This window comes from Olea europaea, chromosome 7, assembly GCF_002742605.1.
Source record: "Olea europaea var. sylvestris chromosome 7, O_europaea_v1, whole genome shotgun sequence".
NCBI classification, from domain to species: Eukaryota; Viridiplantae; Streptophyta; class Magnoliopsida; order Lamiales; family Oleaceae; genus Olea; species Olea europaea.
In genome coordinates this window covers 2,923,421-2,934,948 of record NC_036243.1, presented here as the reverse complement: position 1 = coordinate 2,934,948, position 11,528 = coordinate 2,923,421, and the positions used below count along the sequence as shown (strand labels likewise).

Genomic DNA, 11,528 nt, shown 5'->3' with positions numbered 1-11,528 from the left:
TATATATATATATATATATATATATATATATATTTCATGTTAAACATTTATTGTAACATAATATAAATTTTATGAAATATACGTAACGGCAACAATTTTTCTCAAGCGAGACCTAAAATAAATTACAACTTATTGCAATGTCAAGTTTATTTTTATTTTTAATTGACCCAAGTCGGGACCAAAATTTTTTATTACGTAGTTATTATTCCTATATAGTATAACTGTAGATTGGTTTTACTGTACCACGAAAAATTACGTCCAATCTACTTTTTTGGCTACATAAAACTTGATGTTGCAACATCAAACCAGCTCATTCGTCATACGCACATGCAATGCAGCGCTAACAGCCAAAACTCGCACTACATAAAGACTAATGTTATTATGTTAGCCTCAGTTTTCCCAAAATTTTTACGCAAGAGACACATTCTCTTTGACACTATATAGGATATAGCATTGCCACCAAATTTATCAAAAAATCCATAAATTAGTCGAGAAAAATTGACAGCAGAACTATTTATTGAATCTGATACTTCGGCTTACTCCTGCATTAATACCGGATGCTTCCCCGCCATAAGGACCTGTTGGCTTCCTATTTTCCGGCACTTGTCCTTTTCGACGCTCCTTTGCCTTCTGGTGTTTCAACTGAGACAGAGATTGAAGGGGAATGGGGGTTAGTCTTCATTTGGAAATTTCAAGTATTCCTAATAAATTCAAAATTTTGCATCAAATACCTTGTATTTCTTTCTGGGATTTTTAGTTAGCTTCTTACGAGCACGGGTTAACCCCCTGTTCTTCTCCATCTGGGGAAATTGAAAGCAGAAATGCAGTTGAGACGATGATGAGAAAAAATATGGCAGATAAAAGTGAAAAGTACAAATCTCTCGAGCTCTTCGATTAAATAATGTGCTTACCTGATAGGTAATATGGCGCTTCCCATCGACAGTTTCTTCTGGTAAGGATGAAAGTTTTGAGACGCTGTACAAGTCAGTCAGAATCAGTTTATGATAAACATTTCCTAACAAGTGGACATAACAAAATTAACAACAGAAGACCTGAAACTAAAAAGATACGGTTATAAGTGCATGTGCATTCTAACGAGCAATTACACAACAGTAGTAGGTGAAAAAAGGGCTTGAATCTAATAAATTAGCTGAAGCCAGAGAGACCCCGGCTATGACTCTGTGACAAGGACTGTACTTTCCAACCCTCCTTAAAGGGCAAATTTGGTACATAAGAGTTGGACAGCATTGTCCATAATGCAAACAAACAGAATTTTAGCTTCTTTAATTAATTCTATCTAGTATGGTCTAGCCCATCCAACATACCAAACATCCTATAAGTGCTTTTGCACATTTTAAATACCTTGAATACTTCTCAACCTTTGCAGCAACCTTTGCAGCATGTTGTCGTTCCACTTGTTTGTAGTATTCCAAATCTGAATCTGCATCTCTCTCCATAGGGACATCAGTATCTTCATCACTTGAAAGAGCACCAGGCTCATCTTCAACATCATCAACAGATCTGATTCCAGCTCCAGCCAAAACTCGTAGCTCATGCTTTCTTCGCCGTTCTCCAATATCATCCCGTTTAGGTATATCATCATCACCAGAAATAACCTGGCAAAAGAAATATAAAATAAATAGTAAGGTAACTTATGGACTCACTCAAAAAATTCAGGCAATGAACAAATACCAAGCATATATTCAGACTTGAAATGATAAAAATGATGATTGATGTGTAAGCAAGAGAATTCAAGTCAGGTATATGACATGAAATATGTCATTATAACATAATACCGTGTAGAAAAGAAAATCATCATATATTGTTGATCTCCTTTGCTGGAGTTCAACTGTATTCAAGACATCTTTTGCAGTCAATGAGATTCACTATCATTAGGTTTATGAATGTGTTGGAACCAGTTTTTGTTGGTTGCGTTATGTCTCAGTGTTTTCCTTCAGATTAATACCACTTTCTAGTTTCCACTGCAGAGGATTCCTCCCAGCTTCTGAATCCAAACAGCTGCCCGTTCATTATTTTTTAGTTGCTCTTTGATCACTCAAGACTTATTTTTTAGTTGTTCTTTGATCACTTGAAACTTGCGTCCTTTCAGTACCATTCAATATCTGTAACCAGAAGACAATCATCTTCCTTCTCCCATAACTTCATCTTAAAAGGGAACAAGGTAACCTCATATGGTGCTATAACATTTTTCCATGCATTGTGTCGTGGAGAAATGCTATTTACTGATCTGCACAAATTTATTTCTTACAGGCAAAAAGTGGTATAATCGAATAAAAACACATTAAGATCCATACCTTCGGTTTATTCCTCTGAAGCGCCAGAAGCTTGGAAAGTTTACTTGGTCGAGATAGATTTGTCTCCCCATTACTCTTACCACAAGCAACCCCATCTATTTCCATAGCCTCGTCATCAAAATCATCTAAAGTCTCAAGTTGTCTATAGCAATCCAAATTTGGTTTGTTAGTGCATGGAGATTACCCTAATTTATCCACAGAATGATGGAGAGATGCGTAAAGATGAATCTTAAGGAAAACTTACCGGTTCATTGGGCTCAGGTGCTTTCTAACCCTATCATCCTTTGGTGCAATGGAACTGAAAACACCTTTCTGCTTCAACTTTTCCTCAAGGGCAGCCCTTAGTTTTAACATTTCTATGCTCTGCTCTCCAACTTGATTATCCTGCCACAATTGATGTCCTTTTATACTACATGGAAAATCAGTTTACTTGCGCTACAAGAAACAATCCAACAAGTACTATCTATTATTGGCTGAACAGCCATTCATGGCCATTGATATAAAAGCAGAAAAATCAACACACTTGTGAAGGTCATAGAAAGAAAGAATTTTGCACACGGCTCACTTGAGTCTTGTGTCGTGATTCACTGATCTTGGAACTTCTTGAAATATTCACCTCGATCAATGCAGGGGCCTCCTTTGACTACAGTTTATGACAGACAATTAAAAAAAAAATGAGGCTAAGTTTCCAACATAAAGTCCTATACTCCAAAAAGAGAAACTAATGGGTTGTATGAATATAAAACTATTAGAAAACTAAAACTCAAATTCAAGATAACACTACCTGATCTGTTGCATGTTTCTCAGAAGACACCAATGAGAGCCGACCTTTAGTTAAAGGATCAGATTCTGGCACAGCAGTATCTCCAACCACCTTAGTAACTGTTTCAGTACTCGCAATCTTATTCACAATGTCCTCCAAGTCAAAAGGAAGATTCTCATCCAATTCTTTTATCTGCTACCAGAAAAAGAAGGTCAAAATCCATCAAGGTGGCCAAACAAAAGTTCTTTAACACATCTTTAGACTTTTAAGTAAATAGATAAGCAGCAGCAACTTTAATTAATGAACTAGAAAGCGAAAACAGGGAAGGGCAGCCTAAGAAAGTCGTCGAATGGTCCAGATATTCATTCCACTGAAGCAAAATCCATCTAATTCACCTCGCAAGTATGATGATGTGAACATATTAAACAAGGTTCAGAAAATCAAGCCTTGCACAAATGCCTAAAATGATTACACAAGATATTTCAACAACACAAAACAGACGGGATAGCAAAAATAGATTATACTCATCAGGCATGTGCACCAATAAACCAGAAAACAAACAATAATCACACTTCCTATTTCACATTTGCCAAAGGAAATGTAACAGAAAGATCCCTTGAGCTTTTCAACTAACAAGTACAGAGCATTATTCCGAACACAACAGTAAAGTTAGGAGGATCATTTATATGACTGTAATATTTGACAACCATTTATATTCAACTTAATTTCTTTCCGTATATCCAACTCATTCTATTGTTGGCACAAGATTGTGGGCGACTAAAGGAATTCCAACCAGTGAAAATATTGTGTTCCATCAACTTTCTAATGAAGACTAATTAACACGATCTGCTCTGTTAACAATGAAATAGATCCCACCAACACCAAGAATATCACACCACTCACTGCCGACTGTTGCAATAGTGTTGCTATACGTGTTATGTCAAATCCATGCAGTATTTAAAATCAGTATATCCATGACAATCACCGGCATTTGGTGCACAGAAGCATTTATTACCCTTAAAATGATATCGGGAATACAAGGCCACCGTGGACCACGTATTTGAACATAAGAGTAACGCTTCCGTTCCAAGTTATTGCATTGATTCCTCTTTATAATTTCATTTTCTTTTTTCATTTTTGGGGTGGGGGTGGGGGTGTCTTACTTTTAGAAGGCAAGTAAAATATAGGAAAGAGGGAATAAAAAGAAAAGTGAGAAAGAATAACCTTATCCAATAAATTCTTGATCTCCACGAGCCGAGAAACAACTGGATGATCACGGACTGGAAGCCCTTCAGCCTTGAGAAGAAGATAAAAGGTTATAGCTTGGCAATAGCACTGCAACAGAAGCTGCTTTACCTCTATGTAATGCATCCCTCCCTCCCTTGCATTCTCCTGTTCTCTAATCTTCAAAAGTACAGAAGGCAATTAATATAATAGATCCCACAACATAGAAGAGAAAAAATATTGCAAAGCAAGTCCAGCAAAAAATCTTGATGCGTGATCGATCAAACTACAAACGTGGTGGGCAATTAGAAGGGCTGGGACCAAAATATACAGGCTGTTAAAAAGGATGGAGGATCTTATCCTGCTATTCAAGTCACCACTCCAACTGTCTCCCATCCTATGATGCTCGGACTCGGGTACGAGTACATATCTAAGTGTCGAACCTTTTATTTTCGGGGATATGACTAAAAAGAGTCCAAATTTAGGAGACGGGTACGTGAGTACGTCTTTCAAACTTCAATTTTTGTACAAATCCAAGACGTCATTTTGAATAAACAGAAATCAATTATTGACAAAGAAGGAAATATATTGAAGGAGTTAACGAATAAAATAGAATTTTAGAATTTAGTTTTCAATTATGCACATTATTAAATGATATATAAAATAGCAAATAATGGACATAATCGCAATTTGGACTTGGTAGAAAACTAAGAAGCACTATATAGAACCTATTTTCATTTTATACAATCAAAATCCTAAACTACCAATATAGAGAATGAAAGAAGGAAAAAAATAAGAAAGAGAAGGGAAAACTTAATGTCACTACCTTTCTCCACCCTTTCGATGGAGACGCTAGGTGCGTAGAGAGCGGAAATGGGAAAGAAGAAACAGAGAAGAAAAAAAGGAAGAAGCGAAAACAATGAAGTGTCCGATTGAAAATTGGAGGATCCGACACATATCCCACACCCATACCCATGTCATGTCGTATCGTGTCCGACACGGGTACTCCGACTATTTTGAAGAGTCCGAGCTTCAGAGCTCCCATCTATTCTTTGGGTTAGAGAAGTCACAGTTTTTCTTTCCAAAACATTTATCATTCTTTTTTCATACAAAATATTGGTCATGGAATTTCAGGATGGAGGAGGAATCAAAGTTCACAACACCTTCCTAGATAATGTATCAAAATTTCTTTATATTACAGTTACAGAAGCTAATCCAGTTAAAGATTTAGATTAATGATGCTGTACAATGCTTCAAATAATTGCATTGAAACATATGGAAGTCCAGAAGAAGAACGACAGCCAGACATACCTTGTTTGTAGATTTAATATTAGTTTGGACCAGATAAAGCCAAATCATAGTAAAAACGTATATACCTTGTGTACAAGTGGATTAACTTTCTTTTCAAGTTGCTCGAGAGCATCATTGAGCTCGGGCAAAAGACCAACTAATTCTGGAGCAGATCTGTTAAACAAGTAAAACGAGTAGCCTGTGAAAAGTATCGAAACGAAAGAAAAATAATATTTAATAAAATTAGATTTTGATCCATATATTAAAACAAGCTAAACTTTCATGAAAGTATAATAGATCTTATCACATGATGAAGCAACATGGATATAGTTGGGCAATAAACAACTACTACATATTATTTCTTGCCAAACTTTATACACGAAGGGAAAAATATAAGACAAAAGAACTACATGATGGAAGTCTCATGCATATTCCAGTGACAAATTTTATCAGATATGGCACTATTGAGCACCATAACAACACAACGGGATTTAGCATTAATGTTATTCAATGAAATAAAGCACATGTTTTCCCGATTTCATTTTTTTTCCTGGATGTTTCCAAACAGGCTAAACTAAAGACGCTAAAGGAGCACTCAGGAAGAACCAAGCTGGTTTCAGTACCTAGCTAGACAACTAGAACTTTTTCGTGAATTAGGCTGCAGGTTCTAATTCAGACCAAGCTAGACATTTGATCAACCAATTTATTTGCCAAAAAAATAAATCAGTTTGTGGAAGTCAATATAACATGCCTGTTTCAATTCCTATGCATTGTTATTACTATGTCAATGTCAAGAAAATAATTTACTTGAATTTATGTGTTAAATTGCATATCAACTTAAAAAAAATGGATTTTTCATGTCAAAAAACAATTAAACTGAAACCAGCTTCTGTGAAAACTAACCTACCCTGTGTATTTTGGATCTGAAGCAATCACGCCACAGGGTTTCAAAACAGATGCTAAATATATATTGAACTCCCAACAATCACGCAAACAAGCAGATGAGTCACAAACATATAGAATTATATTAGTGGCTTAAGAAGATTGGAGCTAAGTTACCCCTACCCCAAGAAAAGCAAATTCCTCTCCTTTAGATCAACCTTTTGAGAGGAGTTATCATCCTATTTAGTTTTGGAGCGTAAAGATCAAAAGATTATGCATGTCCGGTAAATCATACAGGTTTCCAAGTCAAAATTCTAAATACTAGACAGAAAAAAAGAAAAGAAATGAAATCAACTTCAAGACTGAGAAGAAAGTTAATTATACATTGCACATCATTGTCCGAACAATCCAGAACATTTCCTTTTCAGTTCCAAATTTCACAGTCCATCCTTTTCAGACTTCCTAGTTCCATGAGGCTTTCGAAGGGATACCTTTCTATTCATCTTTTTCCTCAATTAAACAGAATACCCTATTCCATCACCTTAGTTCAGCTGATATAACTCAATATTAATATCAACAAACTGCTAAGATGTTCAGTTTTCAAGAAAATCCACTTACATATGGAAAACTATAAAAGAAGACAACCAAGGCACTGAAGAAGCAAGCTGACCTGTACACAGCATCCATTTGCTCTTCCTTCGTTAAAGCATTGAAGTCTTTCTTTACTATCTCATAATCGATGTCATCATTGATTTCTTTGTCAAGAGAAGCTTTTGATTTTGGCTTCCCTTTGTCCAATATTTCCTGAAATGGGAAAATGACGAAGCAATCAGTGAAACTATATTTCAAATCATCAGCTTCTGATTCAAAATGGAGATTATTAGGTATTTAATGCATATTTGTTACCTCAAATGTGGGCTCCCTGTCACTCTCATCTTGACTATAATCCTCAAGACCGAAATCTTCCATAGTTAATGCTTTTGCTCTTTTACTCTGCAATTTTAACACTTCTTTTTCCTCATCAGCAGCATCCTCGTCGTCACTTGATTGTGGCTTCAGGATAGGAGAAAAAATTTTAAAACACATCATGATACTCGTCATATGCTGCAAAATTCAGTATTAATAGTTGACAGACATATATTTATTCTAATGTCCCTAATGGCATACTGGACCGCTGTAGAACAAGTGTGGGGTGGAAACAATAGTTGGTCCGGTATTATTCTAACCATAGACAACTCATTCAGCTTCCTTGCTATTTTCCCAGCTAGTCTGAGATACCCTCCAGGGGGAAACGAAGATTTTGCGGATAAGCATCAACAAGATAAAGGAATTCATCATTTCCAGTCATATGAAAAGGATATTACAAGAGAAATCACAGAAAAGGGAAGCTTCAAGAAAGAAATCACTGGAGAGACACACTGAAATTTGTAAACAACATAATTTAAAAGGGAAATAGCGAACTTCATGGATATGTTCATGGAAATTCAAGAAAAACGAGAGTTAACAGGTATCTAATTGGGTAGTGGAAAGGAAGGAGAGGAAAATTTCCACAAGTTGCTTGATTGACTATCATCATCTAAAAACAGTAGAAAATAAATTTAGGAGAATTTCATGGATAGGGAAATAATTATTGTTCTGAATTTAATTCCACCAAGGGAGATTCCTAACGTAGGCATTGAAACTTTAATGTATGAAACAGGTAGAGGAAGGATTATAAAACTAGTCACAATATGATACTACATTATATATTATCTTTCAATGATATTGAAGCAATCATGTTAAACTGCTATCACTTATTGAAGGAGCATGTGTCCAATATCCTACTTAAAGGATTACTGTAGATGACCTTAAAATGATTTTAATGCCCCTTAAAACATTCTATCATATAAAGAAGATTAGAAACCTTCATCAAATTTAGCCCACGTTTGAGCTCCATTCTCTAAAAACTCATTCTTCCCCAAACTCATTGTCAACACACATTCTCCCAATAAAATAGATTTACACATAAAACTCAAAATTTTTCCCTACTTTTTAACCACATATTCTCCAAAAATCACCAGAATTTAAGATGAGAAACAATTCTCCATTTGAAGCAAATGGTTATCTATTAAGCGGAATAAATCTTATTTCAATTTCTTGTCCCAATCGTCCCCAGGAGGAATGTGTGCATCTAAAAGACCTTTAAACTCATTTTTCACCAATAAATTGGGGCTCAAACAGAGCTTAATAAAAGGAAAGGGATGCATATAAAGATTTAGCCATGATCTCATCTTTGCATCACTGCCATACCCAAGTTTGTGTAACAAAACTTCAATTTTTTATTATTTTTTTATTATTATTTTTTATTTTCGGAAGCACAACCAACTTTATCAGGAGTAGGAAGGTACAACACGAAGGGCCTTTTTTAGTGGCATTAGAAGCTAAGTTGTATAATCTCAGAAAAGGGTGCTAAAAGGCCAATATGATATGGTTTGTAAGAATGATTATTTGGATAATCAATCTTGAAAAAATAATTCAAAGTAGTTCTTGTTGAAAACTTTGTAAGTAGTAACATGATAAACAATGACTGTTTATTTATACTAACCAAACATCTCACTAAGTGTCAAAAATAGTTAATTTTCTTATCAAATCATCTAAAACAATCCAAACAGACAGAAAGGTGGCTATCAAAATTGGGCATGCAATCTTTGTCATGTCAAATTTTACAACTCTTGCCAAAATAGTTAAAATGATGAAGTGATAATTCAGATCTTAGCGATGAATAAAGGTGAAGAGAGTAAAAGCAGTAAAAAGGATCATCCAGTTTATTAGTTCCACACGATAAAAAATTGAAACATTGTTTTCCGGCATGATGAAGCAAAGCCTTCTTAACTTACATGTAGAGTTCTAGAGATCTTTTGTCCACATCAATTTGCCGGGATAAGAATAATACGATAATTTTGCACAATAAAAGAATGTTCAACAGCCGACATTGGAAAGAAAATTTACCTACTTCATCAATGCAACATGGGAGAAGAACAGAGTTGTATTTAAAATATTACCTCATAGTCAACATCAGCACCATACATGTCGTTCTTTCTACCCCAAACAGCCCTTTTTTCTTCCTCCTCTTCGGCATCGTCAAGCACTTCGTCTTCTACTCCACCAAACTTTGCCCGCAAATACTTTTGAGTTCTTGCAACTAATAAATATCAAAAGAATATGATGAGTACATGAAATTTCCATACAAAGAGTAATGACTTTGAAGACCTAAAAACAAACGAAAAAATAAATATGTTTTTTTTCCTATCTTGAAGAAATCATAAAAAGCATAACAGCCATCACACGTCTAGTGTTGTCATAAAAAAATGAAGCATGCTTGGATGATAAAAAAAAAAATTAGAAAAATAGGTAAGAAAAATGCACACAGCCATAACGAATTATCAAGAAAACAGCTAATATCAATTTCTCGAGACAAAACACAATTATCTAGTGGTGTCTCGGGGAATGGAAGATTTGATCAATGTATTGCACTGAACTAACCAGTAATTTGATAACTAGCCAAAATTTCATTAAGATTTAAAACTTACAAAATTTGGCGAAAGTTTAAAACCAAATCAACAACACCTCTGCTCGAGAAATTAAGCCTTATCTTTCATTACAAATAGCATTGAATAACAATAAGAAAACATTTAGAAAATTGAGCTCTCTATTACTTTTGGCTGCAAGGCCTGTAGGCTTGGCATCATCATCCTCGATGTCGTCATCACCATCACCATCACCATCATCCTCATCTTTATCTTCCTACAAAATAAGAAACCAAAAGGCAAGCAATAAGAATATAAATGACCAACAATGCCAGCAACAAAATTATAATCATTCACAGGAGCCTCCGAAACTTGCAGAAAATTGACTTAAAAGGAAGAAAAGGAAACACAAAAGTCGGTCATTCTCCTATGTTTATGCACCATTTAAGCTCATCCCAATCTTTCAAAAATACTACTAAATGAAAAACTTTAGATTAAATAGTAACATAAAGAAAAACCTCCAAGATTTATACTAATTACAAAAATCTTCCATTCAGAGTGGAGAATAATTATTCCTAATTAAATGAATGATCTACCCTTCCCATGACGGAAATAAATTATAACTTTTTAGTTTTTACTCAATGCAATAAGAGGCCAAGGGAAATAGAAATTAATATGACCTCAAAATCTAAAACGGGGATCTCGGCATCTTCATCGGACTCCTCCATATCGTCATTTATATCCAGTGGAACAATATCTCTCTGCTTGTGGACTACAACAGTAAAAAAAAAATCATAACACGTACACAAAAAAATCAGTATCATTAAATATATAATATATACAACATTGGGTCAAATAGAATAATAATACGAACACAGACGTACAGGCATCAATATCGTCGTTCATCATATCATCGTCATCGGAATTGAACTGAATTTCTTTTCTCTTGGGAGGGTAATTGTCTTCTTTCCTCTTGAATTTCCCTCCTCTCCTCCCCATTGTTAAGCCCTCTGTGTCCGTGTATCTGCGAGAAATGGAGACGCAAAAACCCTACGTAAAAGCCTTCACTTTTCGTTTTAGGTTTATGCTATTCTACGCGAATTTTTGATAGAAGGAAATTTTATTTATGGAAAATTAAGTATGGGGTTACCATCTTTTACTAAATTAACAATTAAGTCCTCTATTTAACTTTGAGGCCTTTAGGTCTCCAGTCTTTCGGAAACAAGCACAAAGATAATAGATGGATGTAAACTATCACTTATTGCGTGAAACTGTGTGCGTGGTTCAAATTTTCGGGGTAATTCGGTCAATCCATGTCCTACACCTTTGCCAAAGAGGCAAATTTGAATACTCTAAGAGTATCACCTATCATTGTGTAAAATAGATCGAAATCATAATTTAGATCTTTGAAAAAGTCGAAACCTTTTCAATGGAGAGATGCAAACAAAATGTTTATTGTATTTTTCGACATAAAATGTAAAAAAAGATGTAAATTTACATATTTTAATATTCATAAGAGGCAAAAGATGAATTTAGATATTTCCATTG

At 34.9% G+C, this 11,528-nt stretch overlaps 1 protein-coding gene across 1 annotated transcript; it reads right to left on the bottom strand.

The window, feature by feature from the left end:
- Positions 1–252: 252 nt before the first annotated feature.
- Positions 253–11,069, bottom strand: LOC111396698 (something about silencing protein 10). Its single transcript, XM_023023159.1, has 16 exons — positions 10,865–11,069; positions 10,661–10,752; positions 10,170–10,257; positions 9,516–9,655; positions 7,381–7,527; positions 7,145–7,278; positions 5,679–5,766; positions 4,303–4,482; positions 3,100–3,270; positions 2,881–2,958; positions 2,560–2,699; positions 2,316–2,457; positions 1,363–1,616; positions 912–975; positions 732–800; positions 253–642 (listed from the first exon to the last, which is right to left on the bottom strand). Exons 1-16 carry the CDS (start codon positions 10,977–10,979, stop codon positions 511–513), a joined length of 2,034 nt encoding a protein of 677 aa, XP_022878927.1. The 5' UTR covers positions 10,980–11,069; the 3' UTR covers positions 253–510.
- Between the last annotated feature and the right edge of the window lie 459 nt (positions 11,070–11,528).

Excerpts from the sequence above, each read along its gene's own strand:
- LOC111396698 (XM_023023159.1), bottom strand. The coding sequence starts at position 10,979 with ATGGGGAGGAGAGGAGGGAAATTCAAGAGGAAAGAAGACAATTACCCT. Across the intron at positions 2,959-3,099 it reads AGAAACATGCAACAGATCAG|TCAAAGGAGGCCCCTGCATT; the intron begins GTAGTGTTATCT and ends CATAAACTGTAG. Across the intron at positions 2,458-2,559 it reads CACCTGAGCCCAATGAACCG|ACAACTTGAGACTTTAGATG; the intron begins GTAAGTTTTCCT and ends GGATTGCTATAG.